General features: G+C 37.5%; 1 protein-coding gene across 1 annotated transcript in view; it reads left to right on the top strand.

The window, feature by feature from the left end:
- LOC147323588 (melanopsin-like) overlaps window positions 1–12,029 on the top strand; it is a 31,936-nt gene that overhangs the window by 16,541 nt on the left and 3,366 nt on the right. Inside the window, exons 8-10 of the mRNA XM_086304027.1 lie at window positions 2,565–2,736; window positions 2,832–3,020; window positions 8,106–8,177. Coding sequence (XP_086160153.1) covers window positions 2,565–2,736; window positions 2,832–3,020; window positions 8,106–8,177 — 433 coding nt within the window. The remainder of the gene's footprint in view (window positions 1–2,564; window positions 2,737–2,831; window positions 3,021–8,105; window positions 8,178–12,029) is intronic.

Below are 12,029 nucleotides of genomic sequence, written 5' to 3'. Positions count from 1 at the left end.
AGCTACAAAAAGGAATAATAAAGCAGTGTGACAGAGAAGTATAATTGGTATATAGAGAAAGTAAAGAAAAGATACAAAATAATCATTTTGAAGTATTTTAGTAAAGGTTCATGTTGTCTCTGTGTCCCCCCCCCCCCCGGCTCAGACTTTTTTAAAGAACAAATTTAGCTGCTTCCATGCTCATGTTAGTTATCTCTCCAAGTAAATATTTCATCTTATTTGGTTTGAGAGTGTGTCAAATTTGGTATTGCTCTCTCTGCATGTGTGCATAATTGATACTATGTTGCCAGGTTTGTCATCGTCACCCATATAAATGGCTGGGATGTGTTTCCTTGGTCTATAGTCAGTTACATCTGATCAGCTCTGATTAGAAAGGGAGATTATTTTTGGAGTTTTAGCAAAGATGTTGCTCAGTAGTTGATACTTTAACCGATGGCACAACCACAGAATGATTAACATGTGTGGTTTACATTATATCAGAATAAGGTTTCATTGTTCTTTAATTATTTTAAAAGGGTATAATTTTAGCTTGGGGTGTGAGAGGTCAGCCCCCAAAAATCTACAAATCTCTCAGGAGCCCAGCATATACGATGTCACAAAGTTTCTACAGTTCAAAGAATTTTGAAGAATACAAAAAACAAACATTAAAAAAGACAAATAAAGGAGATTGGAGCGCCAGAAACAAACAAACAAAAGAAGGTTGAAGGCCACCCACCCAGTGTGTGATTCGATTAAATCGCCTTATCTAAACTTGTGTTAATAAACCAAACTAATGAAATTAAAACGGAAAACAAGACAACCCACAACATTCAACTCAGTAGAATATTGAACGTTTACTAAGCAGCTGAAGTCAAAGGAGGCCAATGTCAGACCAGAGAGAGAGGCACTCCAACCATCCTGACTTCATATGCAAGCAGATGAGTCTTCATAGCTAATCACTACTCTGCATGAAACAGAGAGTGCTAGAAAGCAGGTTAATAAAGATGATCAAATACAATAACCAGAGGGTAAATGTGCCATCGCACAGAGGCGCATGACACTCCCAGTGACTCCTTTGCACTTCTTTAATCACATTCTAATATAAAAAAAATTGCGAACAAGCTACAAGTCTGGCCATGAACACTGGCCATGTGTTCGGCACCTCCTGCAACCTCCTGCAACACATGACACTCACACACACACACACACACACATACACACCGATCCCACAAGAAAGTCCGATGCAATAACAATTTGGAGGGATTTAGATATATGTTACTCTGTAGAACATTTCAGTTCCAATCCTATTTTTCAGACTTTTGACCATATTTTCTGATTTGTGGGATGGTAAAAGCAGAAATTCAAAATCTGTACAAGAAATGAACAATGAAAAAGAATGCAAATGACTTCACTTTTGTAAAAATTTATTTAAATATTCAACTGGGGAAAAATTCTGATAATATTCATTAGCAGGCTATACTTTCATGTACACAATGCGCTTACTTTTGTTTTTGGCAGTAGTACGAGGACATTTGGCAGCAAATATCCTTGTATTTTGGAACTTTTGGAATTACTAACTTTCCAATTAGTAGATGACCTGCACTACCTCCTGATTTACAGCTGCCCCTAAAATTGTTGCCATGCTTACCATGAACATGCCTACGCACTAGTGAGTGTAAGTTCAAGCAAACTTGATCTGAGCAGACACTATGATCCCGTCTCCCCTTAAAGTACTCATCATGTCCATTTTATCATAACTTTGCTCCTTATCAAATTATTATTTTAAAGCTAATCCTTACATGGGGATTCATTCTGCACCTTAGCAACGGAGCCAATTCGTGTTGATTTTAAAGACACTACAAAGTGCTGGGTGAACATCAGCCTCAACCTACTTTATAATTTATTATCATTATTTTATTACTACTGTTTATTATTTGATCCTGCTTTTGTGTGGTAGTTGGCACATTCGCTTAACAATCAAAAGGTTCCAGCAGGAGACAAAAATCCCTTTCAGGTTTTATCAGGGAGAGAATTCCAGGTGAAACCACATCAAACATGCCAAGCTACCTGCTAACAACCCTACCCCACCCCTCACCCCCAAGTGAATAAGGCTGAAAATAGCTTATTTGGTTTTGTTTTGTGTTGTTACATGAATCACCGAAGCAACTAGAAACTGAATAGTAGTAAATGCATTAGTAAGGCAATAATTAAATAGTAGTAAAAGAGCAGTACACTGAAATAAAGGAAAAAACTGACTACAGTGACAACATGGGCAGTCTTGGTAGTTGTACCACAACCCCTTAAATGCACAGCATTAATCAAACTTGTATAGTGTAGAAAAGCACTATACTGTATATATATCTAGTTCATTTACCATTTACCAAACTTTAAGGAGCCAAGCCTCATGACTACTTTATTTTTTGTGGTATTCTCATCTTGATAACTTTTTAACATCCTAATTAAAAGCTGACATTTGTCTAATTCAGCTCCAGCTTGTAAGGATGTCATGCAGCCCCACACTTCACTATCATGTAATTAAAAAAAAAAAGCAATTATGGATTGGAAAATTTCTCTGTCTCGTTCAGGTCAGCAATCAGCAGGTACGTTCCTTACCTCGGGGTATTGCTGTGTATGAAGAGCAGAGACCGTTTCAGCAGCAGCAGCTTCCAGTCCATCCGCCGATCAACCCTCACCAGCCAGTCAGAGTTCAAAGGCCCCAGCAGGACTCACAACTCTTCCCAGTCTGAGAGTGAATCAGTGAGTGTGGCTCATATTTAATATGTTTTGTATTTTATGTCCTTGTACAAAGGTTTAAAATATGGATTGCTGATTTCAGTCCTTTTCCATCTCAGGCCCAGTTCTCAGACACGGAGGAAGACTACTCTTCACGAACTCCTGTTAGTCGTCACTTGTCCGGTGATGCCAAACAGGTGCGTCACGCTAGCCAGAGGTCAAAGGTGAGAGGGTATAACACAGAGTACGAGAGAACCTCTGCTCACAACGCCACTGATCCAGCAATATGTCACCTGTCACCAATCACTGTGAGTATAAAAGCCTCACTTGTGTAAAGGTATTGCTGCTAACACGACAAAAAGTTCCATGATTCCAGTCTACTTGATTTTAATTAGCTTTGTCTCCCCTTCATTCTCATCTCCTTGTTCACTTTGAAAAAACCTTTCAGTGCTCAATAAGTGGAAGTCTCTTTCTGATCACCTGCACAGTGTCCTTCATTGTATTAAAAGCCTTCAGCCTGTGTTTATTTTGGGGAAGAGAGTTGCACAAGGTAAAATCTGTAGAGTAAGGTAGGGAGTCATTGCAAATTATGTTTGGCTCCTGAAAGAAGTAGAAAGAAGTTTTGATGCATTTTGAATGGGTGTACAATGGCCGGCTGACACAACACCACTGTTGAGGTACTTTGTATTGAATATTCCCTCTAAGTAAAACTGCACTGAAAGTCTTTCCCTTGCAGATGAATTCATAGCACACAACCCGTCGAATGACAGTTTAACTGCTTCTGTGCTTGCTTGTGACCAGATGTCCCTGTTATTGGTTCAGACGTAACAAACTCGTTCACTGACACAACTGTTTGGACACAGCTCTAATCACCAGAACTCTGATGTAAAAGTTGTTTCTCGAGGACAGAGTTTACTTTCTGTGCAAATTTGAGGTCTGCTGTGAAACTGCGGTTAAGCTTGTGCTGGTAGTCTTGAATCGGAGGTGATAACTTTTTCAAATTTAAAACAGATAAAGTGTTTTTCTTTCTATTGGCAGAGTCGCTGGATTTTTTGACAGCACACATAGAATATATTTACTATATAGTAAACCCAAAGATTTATTTTTACACCATATGGTATTTCTAAGTATATTTCTGAAGTATAGAGTTAAAAAGGGGTGAAATAAGACTCAGGCGATCATTTCTTATAATATTTTCATGATACTTTTGATGGAAGGTTTTGCTTCTTGTTTGTCCATCAAAGCTGATCTAAATCCTCTTAAATTGTTGTTTGGGAGCTCGAGACATCGTCGATGTCATCATTGTTTAATTGCATATAACTTAAAGAGGACATATTGATGGGAGTCCACTTAAAATCCAGGCTAACTCAATGTTATGACCAGGGACTGTGTAATTGTGTTTCTGTGGTGCCAGAAAATAACGCTGATCTTGCTGGTTTGACTTTGCATTTCAGTATCACTCATATTGTCTGGTTACCAATGGGAACAGCTTATTTGACTTTTTAAAACAAATTCAAACCACAGAAAGAATTTCATAAAGAACAAGTACCTCACGGACTGCTATTGCTTTTAAATGACTCTCTGAAGCTGACATTTGCGAACTGTCTCAGTCTGAAATCTTCATGTCTGGAACTTTATTGTGATCACAGCTACTTTAAAATCAACCTGCATATAAACTCTGCCATCAGAAATACAGTAAAATGAAGAAAAGAGTGTCATGTTGGAATCAGCATGTATTGATGTCTACAACTCTGCATTATTACTCTATCACTAGTGACAAAAATGTAACTCACAGTTTCTCCACTGAGGGACATATGGTGTAAACAGCCAAGTGAAAGTGAATGTAAACCCACATAAAGTTTGTTTTTTAGACAGTGAGGGAGAAGCCAGCGACATTGAGGATAGAGAACAGGGGAAGATAAACAGTGGGTGTCATTGGAGCGGATTCAAACCTGGGCATATGGGTCGCTTGTTCAAGCCAGTGAGCTAAATTAGCACCCCACAAAGTGCCACTTTTAATTGCAAAACTCAGTAAATGAACAGCTGTAAGAGTTCACAGTGCAGGCAAATTTCTAACAAATAGGCTGTTAAATGGACTATAAACTCTCACAGTTTACAGCACATAAAGAACTCAAAGGAAAGTTTTATCCAAAAGTTTAACCTCCATCAATGTATTTATTGATTCAAAGGCTGGAAGTCACCTGTGGGTCAATCCATGTGGTTGTCATAGTTACATACTGTAAGTCGATCTGTTTGAGAGTAATAAACTGTCAAGGAGCATAAACAACCACCAGGTCACGACTCAGTTATACCACCATGGTTTAAAGAAGTGGAACATGCCTAGCATCCTCTTCTTCTTCTTCGCCTTTTTATTTATTGGCTGCTTCCTTTAGGGGTCACCACAGCGGACCGTCTGCTTCCATCCTGTCATATCCCTGTTAACCCTACCTTCACTGCATCCATGAATCTTCTCTGTGGTCTTCCACTTCCTCTGCTGCTGGAGAGCTCCATCTTCAACATTCTTTGCCCAATATATCCACGATCCCTCCTCTGCACATGTCCAAACCATCTCTAACTCTAACTTCCTCTGACATACCCATTTCTAATCCTTTCCCTTCTGGTCCTATCACCTTTATTTTGGAAGATTGTCACTAGTACATTATTAATCCTCTGCATCTTTCCTCCATCCTCGAAGCACCCCTACTATCTTCTCAACACACCCTTCATTTGTTAGATGTCCATCTCTCTTGTACATGGGGGAATACTTGTATTGTCATCATATTGGTTTTATACTCTAATTCAAACTAGGGAACAACATAACTGTGGGAAGGCATGAAAGGAGTCAAATGTTGATGCCTTTGTCACGTGAACGATTGCAGAACTGGGAATGGACCATTTTCAAAAACTATTGCATCTCCTCCTCTCTATAAAACCCTGCTTTTCTCTGTGCCTTTGAACATGTCAGCCTAGAACGTCTATAAACACTTTGGATTTCTGATGTGGACAGACAGCATAAAGCGGCCCTCACAATGCCATTCACACATCCTTTGACAGACAGCTCAAAATCCACAGTTTATGAGTAATTTGTGCTAACCCACATGTGACCTCAAATACTAAATGCCTGAGCCTCCCCACCAGACAATCACAGTTCTGTAAGCCTTTCTTACCCCCCCCTCTCTCTCTCTGTCTTTTATTATTGAAGATCAGCTTGCAATGGCATTTTGTCATTTTTAGCTGGCTGTGACCTAACTAAAAATGACAGAAGTTGCTGGCAGCAAGTGAAATTGGCTGTCGAGTATCTTAAAAATAAACCCAGCATTAGTTTTCATTCATATCACATCTATAATTTAAGCTTTATCGACTTAGTCACTTTATCAGCCCCTTCAAGCGTCACACATGTGTTTAATTTGCATTTATGTTGTTTAGGATGTTAGAGTAATGTCATAAAATTTGTCCAATAAAATTTGAACACGAGTAGATAATTTTGCATGGTAGTGTTCACAAACTAAGAAACCCAGCGTACACAGAAGTTACCAGGTGTGTAATAGTTTCTGGTACTGGAGGCCATCCACACCAGCTGTCAGCGATTGCTCTAGCTTTTGGCAACTAAGTGGCAGAAGCCAACTGATCTTTTTATGATTGATCACTCTTAATGCACTCACATGCACAAGACCACCTTAAACTGAGAGCTTCCATTGTCCTGTGTTACCCAGTGTTGCAACTGAAACCACCATGTAATTGAATCATCATGAAAATCTATATTTTAACTCATAAACCATTTTAAACCATTTTTAATTAAAATAAATTAATGTTTAGTGTTTAGAAATTAATGGCTCATTGGCTGGTGTAGGAAAAAAATTATAAACCTCTCAATTCTGACATGTTCAGAAGCTGATTAACAACAATTTATTATTTAACAGCTTGTTCTGAATAATTCCTCAGTATCATCTCACATTCTTGTGTCAAGTGTCGCCCAGACATTTTATTTGTTTCATAAAAACCTGAAAAAAAGCCTCATGCTGTTGACAGGCCAGTGATAGCAACAGGTCTTTTTATGTGGGACATGCAGTATATGGAGCATTTCCGTCTCCCTCTAATCATCTTAGTTCACAGGAATAAAAATAATACAAGCAATCCACATGTATGCATGATGCAAACACACACATGCAGGCAAACCGCCACGCAGGTCAGGTTCACTGAGGACTCTGATACAGAGGGTGCAAACACTAATCCAGTAATCTGGGACTTTCAGACTTAATCCACAGTTTGCATGATGCGGCCCCGTGTTTAAAAGTACTGCACTTGTTGGCAGTGGAAGAAAGCCCCTGACTGCTACCTCCATCTTTAGTCAGTAGTTTGTATACATGTTTACATGACATATACACTCACACACTGTTACCTATACACAGTCATCATGACTGTCAATTTCAATTTATGAGAGTGTTTAAGAGGGCTGGCATTTTAACTGTACGATTATTTTTGTTGATATAGTTTGTTGTGCTGTTAAACTGCACTGAATTAAACAAGGTCCTGTTATTTAGCCTAGCATCAGTCAACATAATAAAATTTAAGTAAAAGACTACTTTGAACAGATAAGTATAAAGACTGAATTGTTTCTTCCATTTTCCTATTGAGCTAAATATATATATATATAGATATATATAGATATCTATATATATAGATATATATAGATATATATATAGATATAGATATAGACATATATTTATAGATATATAAAATGTATTAAAATTTCATAGCAATCATTATATATATCCAAACTTAAAAAAAAAAAAGAAATTATGAGTTTCTTTTTTGCATTGTTGTGAAATATAACGTTTTCACATGTTATAAAGAAAACATTCTTCTAAATAAGAATAATAGTTTAGTGTGTGTGCACAAATATGTTAAATTGTAGGAGTGATGGCCTTTTTGTTCATATTTTAATGAGCTATACTTGTAGATTATTTTATGTATCTGTCTCAAATTACAGATCCTGATTCAATATTCATGGCAAGAAAGACCAGTGAAAATTTTAGGAATTTATCTGTGATCGTTTTTGTGTTATTCATTTTCTGAGTGCAAAAAAATGGTCTGAAAGTGGGTTGTCTGACCATTTTTAAAATATATTTTTACCAGTGGTTTGAATATTTGCAATTCTGGTTTTATATACCCATATTTAGACCGACTTTAAAACTTTTTTTATGCAATTGGGGCTGCTTAATTAGAAGACGTTCTAATAATTTGCTGATTTGAGAGGGACCGATCCTCATGTTTTCCTGCTTTTTTGGGGCGGGTCTGCATTCAGTAAAAGTTACCTGAAGGCCCAAATAGCACAAAAGCTGTTGTGAGTATAACTGATAATAAATGGCTGTGTTTATGTGCACACTCTTCAGGCTCTGACAGAACCTGAAGGCATCTCCATGTCGGACATCAGTCTGCAGCCAACCAGCAATCTGCCAGCTTCTGTAAGAATCCACCGATCACCCTTTTTCTTTTTGCCACACATGTAGTAAATAGTTTTTTTCTACTAATAAATAGTATCTGTGTACATTAAACATACTTAAACAACCTCCATGATCCAAAAACTTCTAGAAATGTTCTTTATCCATCCTCTCAGAATAACTGTAAGAACATCATATAGTACAAATCATTAGTTCACCTTTATTTTTTAATGTTGTTTTTTCTAGCATGTGTACTTCCGTCCATTATGGTTTGGTCCAGCTATTAATTTGGTTTATCACAAACTTCAAACTAAAGTACTACAGTATGAAGCACATTCTCAGGGCAGTGGATTCCTGCCAACATAACAAAAAAAGCAATCTTCATGTTTTTTATTAAACATGTTCCACATTATATTGAAAAATCTTGATACATACTCTGCTAAATTATTTCACTTTACCAAGATTCCTTTCCTCTTACATCACATTAGCTTTTCATGTTGCTGCAACAAGGACAAGACACAGTCAGGATGTTTTTGTGTATCATGGCTTTGGACTGCTTTCATACTCTTTTGTGCTCCTGGAAATCATTATTGTGTTTGTATTTGATGTCAGATTAGATCAGTGGCTATCAATGGGAAAAGGATCCAGTCAACACATCAGTTGCTTTCATCAGATTAAGTCTGTATGTTGTTACAAGCACAAGTACTTATAAGCTGAAAATGCATAACAGTGCTGCATGTTTCCCTGTGCCTGGATTGTTTTTTCCCATGTTAGGTTAATTGAGGTTCTAGGCTGTAGGTATGGATTTGAATGTGAATTAACAGTCTCTGTGTTGTTGCTGTGATGGTCTGGTGATCTGTCAGACTGGCATTCAGCAGTTCAGTACGGTGATTAGTAAATGTACAGTTTTCTTTTGTCTGCTTGTAAACTTTTCACTACATGATTCAGTAGCCGGTGCAATCACCATTAGCAGCAATAACTTGAAGTAATCATTATTTTGTATTAGTAATTCGGTTTTTCACATTGTTGTGGAGGAATTTTGGCCCCCTCTTCTTTCCAGCATTGCTTTAGTTCATTGAGGTTTGTGGGCATTCATCCACAGATCTCTTAATGTCCTGCCACAACATTTCAATCGTTTTAAGTTCTGGACTTTGATTGGGCTGTGCTGCCTTCTTTCTAGAGAAAAGATATTACTTTTGGCAGTTCTTCCAAACAAGACATACTTTTTCAGTCTTTCTAATTGTACTGTTATGAACTTGAACATTTTACATGCTAACTGAGTCTGAGTCTGAGTCTGAGATGATCTTTCTCTGAGCATTGAATTGTGTATCCACTGGTCTGAATGTTCCAGACATGCAAACTGCTAAAACTTCAGCTGCTATAGAGGTGTTCACACTGATGTTCAATTAGTTGTGTACAACTGATTAACAGCGCCTGACTGACACTTACTTTCCTAATTCCTACAGAAGAAGTAATGGTTTTAAATTTTCTTTTTCATCGTGGGGCTGACTAGATTTGTTGCAGCAGATGTATTTTTCTGTTCATATTAAGTTACTTCAGCATAACAGTATTTCACTTAACATTGTTTGAATGTATGAATATACACAGATTAAACCATAAAATGACATTCCTGCCAGTGCCAGTGTTTATGCACAACTTAACCTTGTTCAAGGAGTTTTCAGTATTTGTTGCTGTTGAATGAGAAGCCACTTCTTGCTCAATAACTTTGATTTAATTTTTTTTTTAAGTTTTAAGAAAATCAAGAACGCTTTGTGTTTTAGCCTGACCTCTCAACAAGTAACCTTCACCATTTAAGCCAACTCTGCAGTAATGAGGGCGGAGGACAAGAGACGCATTATGCACAACATCAGTGTGCATGCTTAAGTATGCTTGGGCAAGATCTGAACTCTGAACAAGATCAGCAACTGTGTGTGAAAGTGGCCGATAGAAACAATTATGAGGCATTTTGTCTAAAGTGCTTTGATTTTTTTCAAGCCGAGTAGCAAAGTGCTAAAAGATAAAGATGAAGATGAAAAAATATTGCCAAGAACAACCTGAGTTTGAACAAGTTACTGAATTACATTCACAGAGAAATTTTTAATGGCAACTTTACAACATAAAGTATATAAAATGTCTAAAATGATTTACTTGTTACATGTGGTGTAATTTGAGTGTATTTAGCTCTTTCTTATGTTGTAGGTGTCCAATACAGCTATTTGGTCAAAAGTAAGGTACCCTTTGGCATTTATACTGCATTTGGACAATGTAACAACTTTTTTCCCCCTGAATCATATCTATCCTATCAAAGTGAAAGTAAAAATAGACTGACTTGTTCCTTCAAAATCCTGCTAATTTTGTATCCATTTAACCATTACCAAATTTTATGGATACAGTAGAGAAAGTGAAAAAAGAAAAAAATACTACTACTATGAGGAATATAAATGCTCGATTCAATTCATTTACTTCAAGGCACTTTATATTGTCAGGCAAAGACCCTACAGTAATACTGAGAAACTCCTAAGAATCAAACAAACCCTTATGCTAAAGCACTTGGTGACAGTGGGAAAGAAATACTCACTTTTAAAAGAAATAAACCTCCAGCAGACTCAAGGGTGGACAACAATCTGCCACGACCCTTTTAGGGGTGAGGAGAGGAAGACAGAACAAAAGATATGCTGTGAAAATGCACAGAGGGGTATAAACACATAGAAAACAAAAAAATTGGAGGAAGAAGAAACACTCTGGAAAGTTCCCAGCAGCCAAAGCCTAATGCAGCATAACTGAGTGAAGATTAAGGGTTACCTGATCCAGTTCTAACTATAAACTATATCAAAAATCAAAGTTTTAAAACTAATCTTAAAAGTAGAGAGGCTTTTTGTCTCCTGAATCCAAAGAGTGAACTGAAAGCTGAAGGCTATGCCTCATATTCTACTTTTAAATGCCCTAGGAATCACAAAAAAAGCCAGTAGTCTGGGAGCAAAGTGCTCTATTGGGGTGATGTGATACAATGAGGTCTTTAAGATAAGATGGAGCCTGATTATTCAAGACCTTTTATACGAGGAGAAGGACTTTAAAATACATTCTGGATGCAATAGGGAGTCAGTGAAGACAAGACAATGTGGGTGAAATGACCTCTCTCTTTCCTGTCCCTGCAGCAGTTTTGATCAACTGAAGGCTTTTCAGGGAGTTTTCAGGGAGTTTTTCAGCACAGCCGGATATTAACGGATTACAGTAGTCCAGCCTAGCAGCAACAAATTCATGAACTAGTTTTTCCTTACTATGTTACTGGAGCCTAAGGTAATGCCATCCAGAACAAGTATCTGGTTAGACATGATATCTCCAAGTTTTTTAGGGCCAAGTGCAATAACCTTTGTTTCATCTGAATTTAAAAGCAGGAAATTTGAGGCCATTAGAGGTCTCTGAAACAGTTTAACTAATTAGTGTGTGTTTTCTGAGTTCATGGATAGATAAAGCTGGGTTATATCTGCATTGTAATTCCTTTGAATGACACTGCAGATAATCATTTAGAATGCAAACAGAACTGATCCTCACATAGAACCCTGTGGGACTCCATAATTACCTTTTGTGTGTGAATATACCCCTGTGGGTAAACTGCCCTATTTTCTGAAAACACTTTCCCGATGAGTTTATGAGCCCCGTCGCGCTCTTCAGATAATACTGAATAAAAAAACAAGTCCATACAGGTCTACTCAATTGTCAATTCTGCAGTACACACACAGGATTGAAACATTGTTTCCCCCACTTATGGTGTGCAACTACAAATTAAAAGATCTAATCAAGTCAAGAGCTATAACTGCTCTGAACCTCTATTGTGCTCCTGGTCGGGCTATTGCTTGGAACAGGAACAAGACAACT

This window comes from Aulonocara sp. 'chitande type north' Nkhata Bay, linkage group LG8 (assembly GCF_057382095.1).
Source record: "Aulonocara sp. 'chitande type north' Nkhata Bay isolate Kocher_YH1m ecotype deep benthic linkage group LG8, A_spYH_male_GT1.1, whole genome shotgun sequence".
Taxonomy (NCBI): Eukaryota; Metazoa; Chordata; class Actinopteri; order Cichliformes; family Cichlidae; genus Aulonocara; species Aulonocara sp. 'chitande type north' Nkhata Bay.
This window is presented reverse-complemented; position numbering and strand designations above follow the sequence as displayed.